This window comes from Nesoenas mayeri, assembly GCF_963082525.1.
Source record: "Nesoenas mayeri genome assembly, chromosome: 4".
Classification (NCBI taxonomy): domain Eukaryota; kingdom Metazoa; phylum Chordata; class Aves; order Columbiformes; family Columbidae; genus Nesoenas; species Nesoenas mayeri.
The window spans coordinates 4053095-4070769 of NC_137540.1; the positions used below are offsets into that span (position 1 = coordinate 4053095).

The following is a 17675-nucleotide window of genomic DNA, read 5'->3' on the forward strand; positions in this document are numbered from 1 at the left end:
CCTGAAGTGAATGGACAATCCCCAACATGTTCAGCCTGTACTCCGCAGAAGGACTGACAAATTATTCTTCACTTGTCACATCACACTGTCCTTTTACAGACATGAAAGCTCTCGGGACCTCTTCCAGAGTGGAAACCACTGGCAGCTGCTGACTGCTGATGAAAGGGACTTACTGGTGTCACTTGTGGAGCCACCATGGGGACTGACTCACCCACAGCTTCTTTTTGCTTCACTCATCCGAATTGTCCCTGGTTTATACATTTTAACAGAGCAAGCAAGACCCTGTATCATAAGCTTTGGTCCTACTCTGTTTAACTGTACTTGAAGATTTACTAACCTAAGTCTGTTAATATATAAATACGGAAATATTTAGAAAAGGTGAAAACACTACAGGAGCTACTCAGTTAATTTCAGCTCACCCCTAAATGGTACCCAGTGAAAGCTGTAATGAGAGGACAGGAAAGGCAAACATTTCTCATTGTTCCTTGCATTACACATGCAATATATATAAATGTACATATCTTTATGTATATAAAGCACCTATCACCATATCAATAAACATTCTTTGGAACCACTCTGAGTATCCCATGACTGAAATGAAAAGGCAACACTGAACATAAATTCATTTTCATGTTAAAAATGCCTTCCACACGCAACTACCTTGTGCAGAAGCCTTTCAGGTTTGGGTTGAAAACTCGTAATGTTGATTCAGCAAAATGTACAGCGATCGGACTTCACCTGGTTTCCTCTACTGATTCTTATCCTCAAACAGCCCACCTAAAGCCTGCTTTTCCATCCACCTTAATCCTCCTTTCTTACAAAACGCCGCTCCCTGAGCCCATACTTTAAAGTATGAATTTAAAAGCCGCGCTTCCCGTTTTTACACCCCCCCCCCCCCCCCCCCTCCCCTCCCAGTGTGGCCGGTTCGCAGCGGGGCTGCGGGGAGGCGGCCGCAGGAACGCCCGAGGGGCGGCTGCCCGGGCGCGGCCCTGCCGGTGCGTCACCCACCGCGGTTTCCAGCCCCGCTCCCCTTCACCCGCAAGCCACAGCCGCTTAGGGATGGGCAGCACCGCGGGGAAACCCCTCCCGTCCCTTTCCCCGGAGGACCCGGGCAGGTGCGGGCTGCGGCACAACCAAGGAGCCGCTTCAGCCGCCCGCGGGCTGCGGGTGCGTGCGAGCGGGGCGCCCGCAGCCTTTACTAACGGTGGGAGCGGTGCCCCCCCACCCCGCTCCCTTCCTACCGGGCAGCCCCACCCCGGCCCCGCTAACAAAGGAGGCGGGGGGCACGGCTGCCCGCGGGGACCCGCCCCGCAGCGCTCCCCTTCGCAGCCGGGGGCGCTGCTGCCCGCGCCGCTCCGCCTCCTCCCTCCGTGTCTGCCCGCCCTTCCCCGGCGGCAGCGGCAGCAGCGGCGGGGCGCCGCCGGGCGGGCGGGGTGTCGCCCAGGCGGCCTTGCCCGGATGTGCTGCCCTGACTCATAGCGGCCCCGCACGCAGGCTCCGCTCCGCTCCGCGCCCGCCCCGCTCCGCGCACACGCCTCCCGCGCCAGCGGCAGCAGCAGCAGGAGGGGAAGGAGGAGGCCGAGGCTGCGGCGGCACCATGGGTAAGTCGCCCCAGCTCCGCGCTGTGCAGCCCCCGCCGCCGCCCCTCTGCCCCCGGCGGGCGGGGAGAGGCGGCTGGTGCGAGTTCCTCATCGGCCGCCTCCTTTCCCTCCGTGCCGTAGCCTGGCAGGAGGGTTGGGGCTCGCCGATCCCCCCCCTGGCGCTGCCGTGGCCGCCGCTGGGCCCCTGCGGCGCAAAGTTTCCGCGGCTCCTGCGCTGGTGCTGGGCGGCCCCTCCTGCCGGCTCTGCCCGGCTGCTCAGCCCCGCACGGCACTCGCGGTCCTGGGGCTGAATTCAAGTGGGTTAAAAGGAAAGATAAATTTCCCCGAGTGCGAAGCGGGGGGTTAAAGAGCAAGGAGTTATATAAAGCACCCTCAGGACGCTTTCCCAGTTACGGTTTGCATAATGGAGACAGTTGGGGTAATGCGTTTAGGATTATTTTATGATCTCAGTTCATTGTTTGTGGAAGACACACGGATCCCCGTGTTTCTCTGGCTTTTAAAAGAGCATTACTCATGCCTACAAATGCAGCCATATTACCTCTGCCTTTCTTATCTTAAGATTGTGAATTAAGTAGTTTCACGTTGATCACCACTTGTGCGGAGCTTCCAACAAATGCCATGTGAATCTAGAAAGTATTTGATTTTTCTTTACGGAGTGCTCAGTCCACCTTGTCCCCTTGCACAAGCTACAGCTTTCCCAGTATTAAATTGCCACCATAAGACGGATTTTGCAGAAATCTGTCCGTAACGTGAATCCCAGGGATGGGTTAGAAGTCCCACGTGTAGCTGCTGAAGACCCAGCCAGCCTGTCAAAGGTGATGGTGAGATCAAGGCTGCAGATCCTGAGTGCAAAGAGCCGTGGTTCACAGCCAGGGTAAAGGAGGTGGCAGTTCCTGAGTTCGGCTCAGGGGTTTGACATCAGCACTTCCTGTGGCCTTAGGTAAATCAGTAGTTTCTTTGCAGATCACATGCATCTTTCACTTTTAACTAGAAGTTTCCATGGAAAGAAGCAATTGCAGTGCCTCAGTCTTTCTGGTTGTGAAATGAGTATGTATACTTATTTAACTGCTTTAAAGCAATGGAGAACCCTTGGGGAATGGTTCAGATTAGAAGCCACCAGGGTCAGGTATGAGGAATAACTCTCAGATTTTTTCAGAAAGAGGTAGAACTATAACAATGTAGTGATGGTCTCTTTTTTTCATGTGGACTGAAAGAACAAGACACCAGAATTTAGTTTGCCTGTGTTTCCCATCTCCATTCTCAAAGTAGGACTATTTATCTCATAATCCTGGTCAAAGTCTAGTTGTAGCTAACTGTGTTTGGGCTTCCAAAAATAAAAACTTCAGGCCATCAGCTAAAACCTGTTCAGAAAAGCCGGAGTAGAATGAGCGCAGCGCTCCTTTTTAGATGACAATACACTTCAGTTGCGGGCAAGTTTGTAAACAGCTTGAGAATCTGCTACAGCTTGCTGCATAAGTAAGAGTAGTTATAATTATTTTCAGGAAGGCTGAAATAATTTTCCTGTAGAATCTATTAGCGCCCTTCCATAGTTGCCCAAAGAGATTGCTTCTTCACATATCAGGGCCTGATTCCCCTGTCTTTAAAATGAAGACAAACCCACAAGTAGCCCCCTGCAGTAGATCTTGTTGCAAGTGGCAAAGACTGAAATCTGTTTCACTTCAGCTGGCAACTAACAATGACTTTCCATGTTTAAGATCTATGTTTAAGCTCATATCATCAACGCACTGGCTTCCCTGATTCAGCTTATAGTATTATTTTTTGGTAACGCGTTTTATAAAAGCTGAAAATCCTTAGGGTTAAATCAAGGATGAATTTATTCTTCCCATAGCCTTTATATCTTTCTATAAATCGTCTTCAACAAACAGGCATTTGTAGCAGAGTGCAGTAATGTCTTATGGTTAACCATATGGTCTATTCTGTATTTATGAAGGTTGGTATGGTATTAGCTGGTTTGTATGCTAATGATATAAAATGGAAGCCCAAGCAGGTATATTCTAACTCCGGTCAAAATATTTCTGTCATTAAAAATACTTGTTTATATATATATATATGGTTCTGTGTTATCTTTACTGTATAGAAAAATCTCTGCTGCCACTCTGCTTCCAAATATGTGTTCCTCCCTCTGAAGACATTATCATGGCAGTTGTTTCCTTCTAAAGGACAGTGATTTTCCTCTCACTAATATCAGTTCTTTCCAGAATTATCATTTTTATTGTTTGCATGTATAATTTTTAAAGTTCTGTCTGGTTACAGTTTAAACAATATTCAACTCTTGGCTTTGAGTGGAAAGTTGCCTTAAGTACTCCTGGTGTTAGAGCACTTTGAATACTTGAGCTGACATGTGCACCGCCAGTACTTCTGTTTTTATAGGAACAGTTATAGGTTTTTACTTTCCAGTTACTGCTGCAGTTTCACAGGGAATGGCCCTTTTCCCCAGTCAATTCTTGTTTTTAACCTCAAAAAATAACTGGTATAGTCATGCAAACACACCGTGTCAGATAAAATCTATTTTGGAGCATTGGCCCGGAGAGGTTATTGTAAGCAGGTGGCAGTTATTCCACAGATGGAGATCAATAACATTAAAATCAGGAACTTGGTTACCTGTTGACCACTCAACAATAATCCATTGGCCCCAAAAGATGGAGAAACACCATGTATGACAGTTTGTGTGCAGAATACAAACACAGATCGCTTTTTTTTTTAGTGCCTTGTATCTGTTTGAAGTGTTGATGTTATGATCTGTTATAGTGAAAGCTCATAAAAATATTCTTCTATTTTAAGACTCCTGGTTTTGTTGGCAAGAAATAGGAGGCAGCCTCTGCTCTGGTGAAGCTTAATGCATACTTAGGTTGGGCAACTAACTGCAAAAGCAATGTGTTGGAATCTCTTTGCAATACCTACCAGTAATAGCACAATGATAAGAAATACAAGGTGCACAGGCTATAATGTAGATGGATTTATTTAAGTACTGCCCATTTAGCTACACTGTTGTCAAAACAAATATTTATATTGCTCCTCTCCCAATATATACAATTTCCTCTCCCAGTTTCCCTGAAGAATTACTATGTGCAACTATGTAGCAAGTTTCGCATCAATTGTCAAACGCAAATCTAAACAACCATAGATGAGGGTCTAACAAGTCACTTTCTCTCTTCAGGACATGGGTTTGTGAAGTAAAGAAGGCAGGAGGGTGTGAAGCTTCAGGCATGGCCGTGTGCAATGTTGCTTTTGGGGAAAATAGGGATAAACTGGCCTGCTTTTTATTAAAAAATGTAATCAGTAGCCTCAGACATGAGAGGAATGAAAGCTAATGAAAAGAAGTCTTCCATCTTGAGAGCTGTTTTACTAGTTTTGCCACAAGAGATGCAAGTCAGCCTAATAAACTGCGTGGAAAAGAGATACATCAATTGCACAAAAAGATAATTTTTAATTAAAGTTTTTGCTAAAACAATGAGACTGCTAACAACATATTAACTCCAGCCAGCCAAAGCACACCAATTTAAGCCAGTATAAAATGTTGTATTAGTGTTTCCTAAAAAAAGAGGCTGATTTTAGGAGAAGTCTTGTCTTTAAAACACAGAGAAAACTGCTTTTACATGGCATCTCTTTTGCTTCAGTGATGTTACTCCAAGTGTGCTCAAAGCAGCCGGAGAGGTGAGGTTCGTTCTGACTGACCTTCCTTAATGAGTTCCTGTGTTCAGGCCAATATTTGTGGTCTTTTTGTTATGATGTGAGACTTAAACCAAGCGATTTTGTCTTTAGCTTTGGGTTAAAGGCTTCATTGACAAGTGTGTTTCCTGAGAACACAATATTCCCGGGTAGTTTGAGGAGTCTGTGAGGAACATCTGGCTTTCTGCAGCGTCAAAATAGAAGTGGGAAGAGAAAGGGCAAAAGAACAGCTGAAACCTTGAAGGGAAACAAAGCTGTGATAATAGAAGTGAGAAAGCAACCAAGACAAGAGTAGAAGGGAACAAAAATCTCTTAAGGGAAATGCATGAAGGGAGAGAAGTACTAGAAACAGAGGAAAGATGGGGATAATAAATGCATGAATGGAACAACAGAGGACAGAAATAGGAGAAAAAAATTAGAAGCTCTGTGTTGCCCCCCCTGCCCCCAAAGGAAAAAAAGTAAAGAAAATAGTTGGGGTATAAATGCAAATAAAATCAGATAATTTTTACTTTAAGTACCATTTAGGTGCTGCTGACAGTCCTTGACAAGATGCATGCTAATTTTGTCTTCCTCAAAGCTGATTTATTCCCTAAAGTTCTGAGAATTTAATTATTTATAAATATGAAAAAATAAGTAAAAATATCTGAACGTAAACTGGCATTTGCTCAATAAAGGGGAAGACAATGTAATCGCTGTTTGACAGAGGAGAACGCTGTGGAGGTTCATCTTTGACATCTGTCAAGGAGGTCGGTTGTTATCCCTTCTTAACTCTGTCACAGGATGCCGTTTACGTCTTAGGGTGACAAACGGACATTAAACAGTGACCCAGTTACTTACATAAGAGAAAACTCACTTTCCACTGTTGACTGGTCCACCGGGGTCTGTTCACATGCTGTGTGTTCAAGAAAACGAGCATCCCTGCTGTGTCGATGCTGTTGGATGCATTATGTTTAAGATTCTAGTTTGTTTCCAGATTAAAACAGATTAGGAGTTACATCTAAATTTCTGGAAATTAGAAGTCTTAAAATGTTGATGTGTGTTCTCTAGCTAATGGAGAAACTTTTTTAATGACAGTTTCGATTTTAATTAGACAACGAGCTTTTCCTAGTAAGGCATTTTATAAGTAGCAGCTTTCACTGCAAGGACAGTCTCCCATGGCCTCTTGTTGTTAAATACTGTCTAGCAAAATGTTTCTGTTTACAAATTTTAGTATAACGGCAACAAACAAAATTTGTTTGTGTAGAAAAAAATGATTGTTAAAAGCAACAAACTTCTGAATGTTGAATTTCCTTTTAGTGAAAAAAAATAGCTGACGTATATTGGAATTTATGTGCACTCCAGATATGCCTGATAGAATTTGTAACTCTGTGAAACAAATGGCTGTGGTTCAAGGAGCCTCAAAGCTGCGCTCAGCCTGGTGACGCTTGTTCAGCCTGAGAGTTGCACAGTTCTAGTTTAGGGAGCTTTTTGCAGCTGTGCAGGAGCCCTGGTGATCTCCTGCTATTCTGAAGCTGTAGTTCAAGTAGATTACAATGTCAGCAGACACTCAGAAGAATTTGTTGAGTCTATAAGCCAGATAACTGCTGTGCATTTAACTCCAGATAGAGTCTAGACTTTAGTGCAGGATGCTTTGGGACATGCAAATACAGTATTGACTGTACACGTGTGTGCTGGCAAGGCACGTGTCTCTGAAATATCCCTGACTTGAAGCACTTTCAGAGACACCTTCACAAATTCTGATACAAAATGTCAGGGAATAAATATGTGAGTGGCTGAAGTAGTTGGAGTTCAAAATATGCATAAATTGAGACAAGGCAGATGGCCGTACAAAGCCTTGATGGTCTGTAGGGTGCGTGAGGTGTTTGGCTGGGGAGGTCTGTGCGTTGCTGAGGACACCCTGCATATTTAGAAATGCTTTCTGTCTTTGATGTTGGACGTGACAGTCCAGTGACTTAAATTAATGGGACTATTTTAGCATTTCTAGCTTTAAATGTAACCTTACAAGTACATGTCACGTTACAGGGCCAGTAGTGTACCTGTTCCCTTCTAAACTCATTCCCATATCCCTGCTGGATGGAGGAATCCCATTGTGCTTGCAGTTGACAGCACCCAGTACCCTGAAGGAATAACTTGAGTTCAGTACTGCCAAATAGCAGGTTGTGATACATGAAGGCTTTGGAACGATTTCCTTAAATCAAAATGCTGTTTTATTTTGACAGCAGGAGCAAAGCATGGGAAGAGAAAAAGGATTTTAAAACCAAAGCGGAATTGTACACATCTTTCTTATCTAAATCTTCCGCATCCACAGAATGTTTAACTTACCTTTCTTGGGTCCCTGAAGTCAGTCTTCCTAGTCCAGTGTACTTAGTAATAGCATCTTTGTATCTATAGCCCCTTCCTCAAGCCATCGCCTGATGTGCACACTGGAAGTCACTGGATTGCTGGTCTTATTAGGACCCTGTTGTACAAATACCCGAGACATCCCTCCTAAACTACAGTGAGCAGTACACAGGGAGTGAACGTAACTATCAGAAGTCGCAGCGCTTACCTTTCTCTCTTCTCCTTCTTCCCTAAGTAACTATTAGCCATTATTTTTCCTCCTTCTTCTCCTGTGCTTATGTGTTGAACTGAGTTTTAGATCAGGGTGTTCTATTGGGGGAAAAAAAAAGCCCAACCACAACAGAACACTGCTTTGTAAACACATTAATTGTAATACTGTCTGATATGATTACATGAATTTAGAAATCCATTAATAGGCTTGATACAAGTACATTTTTTTCTCATTCTGCAAAACCTTTTGGACAGTCCACTTTCTTACCTGGTTCTCCATGAAAATCAGGGAGAATATACAGACATGCTGGCTCCTGCCGTATGGAATTAGGGAAAAAAGAGGGAAATGTTGGTGATTGAGGGAAAGAGATATAACATGTACATAAAGGATTGCTGACAGGAACCAAGCCCATTCAGGGTGGTTTTGGTTTGTTTTAACCGTCACAATAAATGTTCCATCACCCTTTTACAGCAAGATAGTGCTTCAGTCCAATCAAAGATACTGATGAATACGTTTATGTGCAGCAGTGCCCAAAATACAGTGCACACTTTCCAGGCAAAACCCACACTTCTGTATCTGATGTAGTATTGTACTTATTTTCTTCAAGTCTATTCTATTTTACCTAAGAATCCTGTCTTATTCTTTGCACTCTCTTCTACAGCCATGCTATTCCTCCAGGCTTCTTTATTCCATTGTCTGGTTTTCTATAACATTTTCCTCCTCTCTCCCTCCTCCAGTTATCTGTTCTTTTCTGTCTTTCCTCCCATTTCCCACTCTCTCTTCTCCTGTGGCTCTGTCTTTATTAATTAAATACCTGACAGCTTCTTCCACCATTTACCCCTATTTGTTAGGGAAAAGATTGAAAAACTAGTGCTCCACTTTGTAATTTCAGGAGCTGAAGTGATTTTTTTTTCTCTTCTCTTCAGTTAAATATCAGTAATTTACAACCAGTTTAAAATCGTGCATCTGTTTTGCGTAGTGTACTTGTACAATAAGTGAGAATATATGGAAAAAATGTATCTTTGTAGGAAAGAGATTGCACAGAATTGGGCCCTATTCATTTAAGTGCTATTTATACAGCATCCTTGTACCCACACAAAGCCCACACTGAGAACCGCTGAAGTTGTTGGGATTCTGCTTTTCTGACTCAGCTGTAGTAGAGCTTAAACTGTCCTGTTTTGGTGAAACCATGTAAAATGGGCATGCATCACCCCAGCCTTTCAAGATGTAGTAATATTGGCTCTCCAGTTTATACAGTTGTGGGGAAAATGGCAGATATTGCACCAATTTTGACCATCAGAACCACTGTCAGAATGGCTTTTATTCAAGGTAAGATGCTATACTAACATGTAGCATCTGAAGGAACTTGCAAAATGAAGAAAGAGCTGTATCCTATGATAAAGAAAATGATTTGGTGAACTTTATTTTTCTTAAAAATTGATGAATTATATAGTTGGATATATCAACGAAGAAATTAATTTAACATGGGGATAATCATATTAAAACATCCTCCTGTAAAAGGAATAGTAAGCACGATGTCATAAGCTATTAATATACATACAGTGACCTTTGTTCTGTCTTGTAGCAGCATAAGGAAAAAGAAAACTGTGTTTTCAGAAGCTCACTTTGTAGTCATTAGGTGATGGCTTTCGATGCTTTCTGATATTTCCAGAAAATGTTAGGAATCCCTCTTTGCGGGACTGCCACACCATGTGCTTCTGATGACACATAAATGAGGCCACATCTGGAGTACTGTGTCCAGTTCTCCCCAGTTTAAGAAGGACAAGGAATTACTGGAGGGAGTCCAGTGGAGGGACACAAAGGTGATGAGGGGTCTGGAGCATCTTTCTGATGAGGAGACTGAGAGAGCTGGGGCTGTTCAGCCTGGAGAAGAGAAGCTGAGAAGGGGATCTTATTGATGCTTATAAATATCTCAGGAGTGGGTGTCAAAAGGATGGACCAGACTCCTTTCAGTGGTGCCCAATGACAGGATGAGGGGCAACGGGCACAGACTGAACCACGGGAGGTTCCATCTAAACATGAGGAGAAACTTCTTTACTTTGAGGTGCCAGAGCCCTGGAACAGGCTGCCCAGAGAGGTGGTGGAGTCTCCTCTGGAGACATTCAAACCCACCTGGACACCTTCCTGTGTGACCTGCTCTGGTGACCCTGCTCTAGCAGGTGGGTTGGACTGGATGATCTCCAGAGGTCCCTTCCAACCCCAACCACTCTGTGATTCTGTGGACACTTAATACTTTGAAGGCAAGAATGTTGGAGAGAAACAAAAAGCAGCTCAGTGCACTTCTTCAGAATGCATCTTCATCCCAGAAATGATCTGAAGCACTTGTTTATCTTTATGAAGGCCATAACTTCTCCCTTTATGAGGAGGCTGAAGGCATCACAGTTCTTTTTGTGGCTGTTGAGAACAAGGTAAAATTTAAGAGTGTGGAAGAGACTGGAAGAGTTCTGTGAACATAAAAACTGAGTTCAGTGCATGTACCCAGTCCAAAACAGATGGGGAGAAATGCCCTAGATAATACAGCACTTACGTTAGCAAGGAGTGGCCTGTTTGACTTTTTTTTTTCTTTAAGTTGATATTAAATAGGATTTCTGATAAAAAGTGACAGCTGGATTGTTTTGACCCTACTTAGCTCTTCCACTTCTGAATAATTTTCTGTACTTCAGTGATCACAACAGGAAGGTGTCACTTGGAAGCCAGCATACTGAGCAACTATTCAAATTAAACTGCTTGCTTTTCTAAAATCAGAAATGGTCATCAACAAGCCAGCATTTTTGGCTGTACATAAAGAACTTGCCGGGTTTTTTGAAAGCCGGCTAATAGGCACATTTTACAAAATGACTTAATATTTGGCAGGTTTTTTGAAACACGGGCTTTTCTGTTTGACCCTTTTTGTGTCTTAAAAAATGAATAGACGAGCCTCTTAATTTTTTTCCCATTACCAGAGATGTAGTTCTTGCAATCAGAAATAAGCAGAGGAGCCTGCCTGCAGATTAAGATTAGACCCTGTTTGGGCAGAGATGTAACTCTGAGATCAAGGACTATATATCAAACTTGAAAATTCAGGAGTTCTTACAAGCTCCTGATCATTTTCCTTCTTTCTTCTCTCCAGATTTGTGTACTTCTTGCAAAAACAGCTGTTGTAACAAAACAGGCCTCTTCTATTTTTGTTCACAATTTGGAATTTATATATATATTTAAAAAAAAATATTAACAATTTTTATTTTGCCACCTAATTGTTGGCCTCTCAAAGAACAATCAGAATAGGTTTTTGATGGCTGCCATGGTTATCGTATTTATATAACAGTAGAAGATTCTGTATTTCTTGGGCTTTGATCAAGTAGCTCGTGTTGGACTTCGGTGTTATTTTTTAACACTTTCAGAGGCTCAGTGGAAGTTTAGAAGCCAAATCCCGCGTGTTTACATGAGCTTGCTATTCTGCTCTGTATTTGTGGAATGATTTGGTCCCCAGAATTCAGCATATCATTTGTATCTTTTCATTCTAGAGGCTTCTGCTGCCTCACCTCATGCAATCCAGGGGTAATGAAAACCATCAGACAAGAAAGTCTGGTTGCTTTGGTGTGAAAGATCTGCATGCTCAACACAGAGCTTGTAAAGAGGCATTAATCTAATGAAAGTAAAACTTTTTATTCAGTGTTGAGACATGACTTCTTTAAATTGGATACAGCAAATTCAATCAAATGACAGGTTTAAGTGTATGTTGTAGTTTTAAATGACTCTGTATTGCAATGCTTTAAGTGACCTGGTTGCATAGCATTTAGAAAAGGTAATCTGTTGAAACCAGCTTTGCTGCAGAAGCCTCTGTAGTCAGATTATGACCTCAGTTCCCCATTGCCCTGCATTACGCATAAAGTGACTGCAAATTTGATTTAAGATGGTAATTGGGCCCAAATTGTTGCTTTTATATTCTGCCTGGGCATAAATGTCCATAGGATAATGGGTAATAAAGCGATGGGTAATAAAATGATGCCTTCATGTTTGAGACGGCTTGAAGAAGTCTCGTTTTTAAATACTCATCGTGGTTTAGTGGAATGAATGATTTTAAGATCTGCATACGGTTTTGATGCTGTGGTGGCTCACAGCTGAAAAGCTGCAGATGTTTAGTACACTGGAGAATTTGTGGCACAAGGGAATTAGGAGTTGTATTCTCAAAAGACTGGTCAGTTTGGTGTATAATGGATGTCGGACACAGATGAGGAAATCAGACTTTTCATGCATTACAGAGAAAAGGTAGATGGGCTCGCCATGGGTTACAAACAGTTATTGATAAGGTAAGAGCACTGAGCTCTAGCATTTAAATGTACTACAGTAGGCTGCTGTTGACCCAGATACGTATATAGGAAATAAGTGAAAACTACGTTTTTACCTTGAACTCTGAAATGTGAAAGTAAACAAATAGCTTAACAAGTGAAAGGCACACTATGCAAAATAAATATTGGTTTCATCTATGTGAAAACATTTGTTCCTAAACTGTGGTTTTCTCATGTGACACTGTATTGTTAAAAGAAGATACTGAAGTGCAAGGTGTGTCACAATGACAGCTAGAATTAAAAAAAAAAGCATATTCAAAGGCCTATGTTCAGACAACAAATCTTTATTCACCTCAAAATGTAAAGTTTCTGGGTATTTTGATAATTATTTCATTATATACATACGATCTCCTAAGAATTAAGAGGCTGGGAAGTTCCTAACCACTTGTTTTCGTAGGAGTGTGGAGAGTTAATGCACTTTTGTGCTTCTACTACCCTGTTTTCCTGAAAATAAGAAAGGGTCTTATACAATTTTTGCTCCGAAAGACGCTTACTTTTTTACATGTATAGCTGCCTGGACACTGTTTAAATTGACTTTTTTAATGAGCTGTAACTAGGGCTTATGTTTGGAGTAGGGCTTATATTTCAAGTATCCTGGAAAATCATGGTAGGTCTTATTTTCCGGGAAACAGGGTAGTAAAGAATTCACAAAATTGCTCCATTTGTGTCATGTACACTGTCATCTCAAAAATTTTGACTTTTTTTTTTAACCAGAAGTCACATTTTTAGTCCTTTTTTTTTAATTTTCAGAGAGAGAAATAATTAATAACCTTTCCTCAGTATTAAAATACAGCTACAGAAAGCAAGCGTCATTCAAGCTCTTTTTGTTTGCCTTTATAACTGAAGACTACAAAGCAAGGGAATCCGTTCTATCTGTTCTTCATGTTCTAATCAGATTGTTTTGGAATAATATGAAAGAATTACCAAATCAAGATAACTTTGCACGATACTCAACAAGTTGCTTTTTCCCAATAACAAGACATAGCATAGAGGGTATTTTACAGTCACAGTCTATGTTGTCATATGTGGGAATTCAAGCAATACCAAAAATACATATACTATTGGGTAAACACAGGACAAGGATCTCACAATAAAAATTAACGGTAAGGTAATAATTTTATACATATAAATAAGTTCTCTCTTACCTGTGTTTAAGGATTTTTCTTCTTGAGCCTCAACCTGTGACATGTTTTGTAGAACAAAAGGGCGTTCCTTACCTGTTTGGAAAGAAAAGGAAAAGATCTGGTATGTAAGAGCTGGATAGCTGGAAAAATCCTGATCTGACTAATCCAATCTGCACTCTGTCAATTTTTAGTAGGACCAAGCAGTTACATTTCTATCCCACAGAATGACTTGGACGTACCTGTAATAAAGGTGTCCTACGTGGAGGCACTGTAATAAGCCCTGTGCTAGAAACAGTGAAGGTGTTTTGAGCTGAAATCATGGAAGAAGCACAGAATTGTCGTTTGAAAGGATTTTGAAGCAGGACTGTTGCCAGCACTAGAATTGGGTCAAATATGAGTTTGTGTAGCTACTACTTGAAGTCTCCACAGTGTTTGTAGCATCCCTTCAGGTTGTTGCAAGGCCCCCATAGCCTCCTCTTTGCCAGACTAAAGGAGCTCCCCCTGCCCTTACATATCATGTGTTGTGGGTACGTGCCCATTCTGGTAGCCCTGTTCTCTTTGGTTTTCCAGTATCCTTTTTGATCCGGGACACCCGGAACCAGACAAAGAATTGTGGGATACACCAATCCTTGCCAGGCATCAAGCAGAGCCTTGATCTGCTGGCCACTATCCTAATGTAGACAATATACAGTTTGCTTTATTTACCTTGAGAGCACGCTGCTGCCTTATGTTTGACTTGGCATCCACTGTAGCCCCCAGGTCTTTTCAGCAGTTTCTTCCCAGCCTGCATTGATGCTTGGGGCAATTCTCATTGTGCTTAGCTGCTTATTTCAATGGGACATGAGAAAGGAGAGACACTTCTTTTATCTTGTGCTTATAGCTGAAGCATTAGCAATTTTCCTGATAAATATTGCTTTAAGGATCAGTTCCTGTCTGTATTAATTAATATTACCTCAATAACATTCCATATGAGGTTTTTTGTGTGTTAATAAAATGGAGATGGAGGATATTAAACCTGATAATGCTTTTTTATATTTTTATTCTTATATACATCTTCTGGAAGTAAATGGAATGTGGCCAGCAATAAAGCTGTGCTGATCTATGCCTGCTGATACAAAAGCATCCTGGTCTTTCTCATTTCATTAAAACTCCAGCATATCAACAGTAGTTAAAATTGGCAGCAGCTTTTGGCTTGTGCATAATCCACACATTTACTCTAAGAAATGTGTCTATAAGGTTTCCCCCCATAATGTGTGGCAAATTCTGAACTATTCTTTACTTCCACTTTCAAGGGATCAATTATAATCGAGAAAATAAAGTTTCAGAAGAGCATAACTGAAAATCTTAATAGGAGGGATTCTTTTCTCAGCTGTGGTCCCTTTGTGGTGAGCATCTGTGGGACTTATATATGCTGACTGAGAGGAATTTCCTTGGCACAAACACTATAAATACACGATACAGAGAGGACTGTGCTAGTCTTTAATGTTGGTGCAAGATTCCTAGTGGAGGATGGGCTAGGGCACATTGTTGGAGTTTGCAGACTATGGACAGACTGTTGCAAAGATTCTTAGTGTCTCTTGACTGTCAGGCAGACCATAAATAATTCCTCAGGGCACTCAGTTATGCTAAAGGCGCCAGTGTCCTTGTTACACGCAGGAGCTGGTTGAGAAACCACCTCTGAGGAAATCATGGTGGGTTTGCCTTCTGTTGTCTGTCTCTGCCTTCTGAAGTATCACTGCATCTTTCAGCCCTGATGACAGAAGTACTGACAGTCAATCAGTGGCTCAGTCCTCTAAGAGTCTGTGTTGGGTAGTTTACTGCTCTTAAAGTCCAGTATAACGGCACAACTGCAGTGATTGAGTTCTCTGAGACAGTGACTGAACGTGGCATAAAATAAATAACATTAATACCCTGAAATACTTAGTGCAGTAGAAGTTTCTCTCTAGACGCGTGTTTGGGAAAGACTGCATTACAGATACGCTCTGGATTTTAGGTGCTGGTTCCCAGTGTTGCATTCAGAAACCTGAGCCAGGAGTTTGGGCTCTCAAGCAGTGCCTGGAGAGTTCAGAGAACTACTGAGCTCAGCAGGAAACCACCCATCATTAATACGAATACCATTTTCTGATCAGCACAATTTCTGCCTTGAGCCCGGGACCTGGCATTATTTCTTAGAGGTGGATGCCTGCTCCTTTTCTATGAAAGTCTGAACCTTAATTCTTCCTCCTTTTCAAATGTGAATGGAGGAAGAGGCACAAGTGGGTTACTACCTTCACCTGTTTTTTAGAAGATGGAAGTGTTTAGTGCCAGCATTTCTTCCCATGACTGTTTGTTTGTTGTGTAATATAAAATATATCTCAATAGAAGAGGTAGGTGGTGTTTCAGTCCAAAGATCTGATACAAAGATCTGATTTGAGTATGTTCCTGGGACATTGTGTTTAAATCCTTTCGGCCAGAGGATAGCATTTGGTTTATTTTCATGTTTAGGCTAAAGTGCACTTTCTGTTGGGCACTAATGCTTTTCTCCAACTCTTCCTATGTTTCCTGTGTGTACTGGGCACCTTTGAAGAGAAGCCATAGAATAGTCACTGCCTCAGAGATCCCAATAAGGCTAATACATGAATTTGGTTATTAAGCTGCCTGAGAGGACTAGGAGAGTCCTGGATTTGGGCTTGAGCTGAATGCAAGTGGAATTTTCAAAGGAAAGAATGTGAAATTCCTCCAGAATTTGGTGACAGGTGGATGGGAGTTCACTTTGTGTATAAACCTGATTTTTTTTCTCTCTTGTGATTTTAAGATCTGCTTGATCATCAGAGGGGTAAATGTATTTAGGAGTACAGTGGACATTCTTGATTTGGGGGCCGTAACATTTGCAGCTGTATCCAGTTGTCACAGAACATTGTGAAACCACCCCAAGGACTTGTTTGTCTTTCCCAATCTGCTGTTAGCTCTGCCCTTCATTGGTGAGACCTGCAGGTTATATGCAGAGCCTGACTCCTTGCAGATTCTGCCAATATGACTCTTTACTTAGTCTGAGAGATGGTTATTAAGCAGCGAAAGCAAAGCTCTCCTCCACTTTGCAAAACACTCAGGTCTTGCTTGTGGGGGAAACAAATGACTTGCAATTTATACGTAACAAGTGGCATTTTGCAAATGTTTTTTTGTCTTTTAAACATATATTTCTTATTGAAAAAAACCCCTCGGTTGCCCTTTTTATTGAGCTTGCTACAGATACATGTGCTTGGGAGCATTTCACTTGTTTTGGGGGTGTTGTCCAAACATAGTTGATTGCAGAATGGGGCATTAATTGACATTTAAGACATATAAAGTAACCTTTTCTTTTGAAGAATTTTTTTCCCTGGATTTGCACTGTCAGACTTTCTCTCTCCAAAACTATATATTCAGTGGACGCATATTGCATCTTCTCACTCATTCAAGTGTTCGTCATAGTGGTTTAAAGTAATACATGAGGCCTATAACATTTGGGTTCTGATTTACTCGGCTGTACATACATACTGTAATGTGCTGTCTCAGAACATCAGCATCATGTTTACTGCATTGTCGCTATTGTATAATTTTTACTTAATAAAGCTCTTAAATGCTGCGCAGAGGTTAACGATCACTTATAACTGCAGCAGTCATGCAGAATACTAGGGGAAGTTTTGTGGAAATCTTTCTCTAAAATAGGGTTAGATTAAGCATTTTGTGCACCGTTTTCAGTTTTTCTGTCTGATTATGCAGTTTTATGTCAGTCTCACATGAAAACTCAGTTGAATCCTTTTCCTCTAGAAAGCATCTGAGCTGATCCTATCACTGCAGTGTTTTTATTGATGCTCTACATCTTACGCATTCCTAAGTGAGACCAAATAACCGCATTTATGGGTAAATATTTATCACTAGAAGGATTAACCACAGATGTCTACTAATCTTAGCAACACCAGGTTTAAGGCAGTACACAATACCTATAAAAACAAACTCTAGAGTACGTTTTGGCCCTGAAAGCTTATAGATGAATGATGCTGACAACCCAGTCTTCAGTTTACAATATACTCCAAGGCATGAGGAGACTATTATACTCTTATCAGCGCTTCTGTGCTTAAAGGAAATTTTTGAATTATAGGTTTTAATGATTGTGTTTTCAGGAGAAAAGGCACATTCTTATGTGATAGTCTTTCCCTCCCTTCCTTAGGACAAAAATGTTTTGCTGACAGTAACTTTAGTAGGATAATACAGGCAAACAAGTAGTTACCACCACATGAATTTTTACTTGTAAGACATAAAGGGGTTTAAATTTGCAACTGACCTAACAGACTTTCCCTGAAAACCAAAAAATATACAAATGGCAGGTCACTTCCATTATAAG

At 41.6% G+C, this 17675-nt stretch overlaps 1 protein-coding gene across 1 annotated transcript in view; it reads left to right on the forward strand.

Moving 5' to 3' along the window:
- Positions 1-1565: 1565 nt before the first annotated feature.
- Positions 1566-17675, forward strand: part of RAP1GDS1 (Rap1 GTPase-GDP dissociation stimulator 1) — a gene marked incomplete at its 3' end in the record, with an annotated part of 81960 nt that continues 65850 nt past the window's right edge. Inside the window, exon 1 of the mRNA XM_080344529.1 lies at positions 1566-1601. Coding sequence (XP_080200655.1) covers positions 1598-1601 — 4 coding nt within the window. The 5' untranslated portion in view covers positions 1566-1597. The remainder of the gene's footprint in view (positions 1602-17675) is intronic.